The sequence below is a fragment of the Arachis duranensis genome, chromosome 9 (genome assembly GCF_000817695.3).
Source record: "Arachis duranensis cultivar V14167 chromosome 9, aradu.V14167.gnm2.J7QH, whole genome shotgun sequence".
NCBI classification, from domain to species: Eukaryota; Viridiplantae; Streptophyta; class Magnoliopsida; order Fabales; family Fabaceae; genus Arachis; species Arachis duranensis.
In genome coordinates, this window is record NC_029780.3 from 111,187,729 (window position 1) to 111,188,942 (window position 1,214).

The following is a 1,214-nucleotide window of genomic DNA, read 5'->3' on the forward strand; positions in this document are numbered from 1 at the left end:
TTCTGATAGTGAAGATGTTATAAAGTGAGTAATTTGTTTTGCTTGTTATACGAAAAAATTGAAGAATGTAGTCTATAGTAATTCTTAGTATTAGTTCCTTTAGTTTTGTCTTTTTTATATAGGTTGTTAAGTACATATTCTTTAAAAGTTTAGTAAAAAAAATCTCCATAACTTAAGTTGTTAAAAGTAAATTTCTTAAAAATCTAATAAAACAATTAGGGATAAGTACTTTTTTCATCCCCAAGGTCTGGGGTCAAAATCAATTTCGTCCCTAATCTTTTTTTTGTCATTAAAATCATCCTCAATCTTTACAAACACATTAAAATCGTCCCCCTCCTTTACGAAAATTTTTGGACACATTTACCCTTGACGTTGTTACCGGTAGTTGAACCACTTGGTTTAGAAAATTAAGTTTTATTTTTAATTAAAAACCTCACCCCCAAACCAGAATCATAAAGCGTCTGCTAGGGTTAGGGTTCCAGTGCAGCAATGGCATCGGAGAGCTCAAGGTCGTCTCGGACCAGGGGATCTGCGCAGAAGAGGGGGATTCTTTGTGGGCATGGAGAGAGACCAGTGTTGCGAGTTTCGGGAACCAAAGAAAACTCATGTCGCCGATTCTGGAGCTGCGTCTACTATGAGGTGAGTTCATGTTTTGTTGTTCTCAACTGACCCCAACGTTTTGTTTCTGGACACTGAGTATGGTGGGTTCATGTAGGTTAAAGATGAGTGTCAGTTTTTCTGTTGGGTAGACCCAGAAGCTGAAAGTAAAGATCCGTATGTTGCAAGGTTGAAAAGGAAAGTTGTAGCCCTGAAGGCAGACATGAAGGCATCTGAGTGGAAGTTAAAGGTTGCTGCAATGTTGGGCATGGTTGACTGGGATGGTTGTTTATTTTGCTGGCTGTAGGTTTCGTTGAATCATAAGCAGGGTTTACCATGTTTGCTGCCTCTGAAACTGGGTTGATGAAATTTAAGTAGAAAATAGGGCAATTTTAGTTAGTTTGTACTTAGGCATTGAAGTCTACTTTATGTAATTAAAAACTGCTGCTGTTGCTGGATAGTATTTTGGTAATGAAACTGATTTTTGTAGGTTAATTTATGTGTATGTAAGTGATGATGTGTGTCTGTAATTTCATAAAAAATTGGCAATGAAAGTGAAAATGGTTGCCCGGAAATATGACTGAAGAATTGTGTCTGGTTTAGTAATGCATAACATG

General features: G+C 37.0%; 1 protein-coding gene across 1 annotated transcript; it reads left to right on the forward strand.

The window, feature by feature from the left end:
* Window positions 1–489: 489 nt before the first annotated feature.
* Window positions 490–904, forward strand: LOC107467126 (uncharacterized). Its single transcript, XM_016086163.1, has 2 exons — window positions 490–639; window positions 716–904. Exons 1-2 carry the CDS (start codon window positions 490–492, stop codon window positions 902–904), a joined length of 339 nt encoding a protein of 112 aa, XP_015941649.1.
* The last annotated feature ends 310 nt before the right edge of the window (window positions 905–1,214 follow it).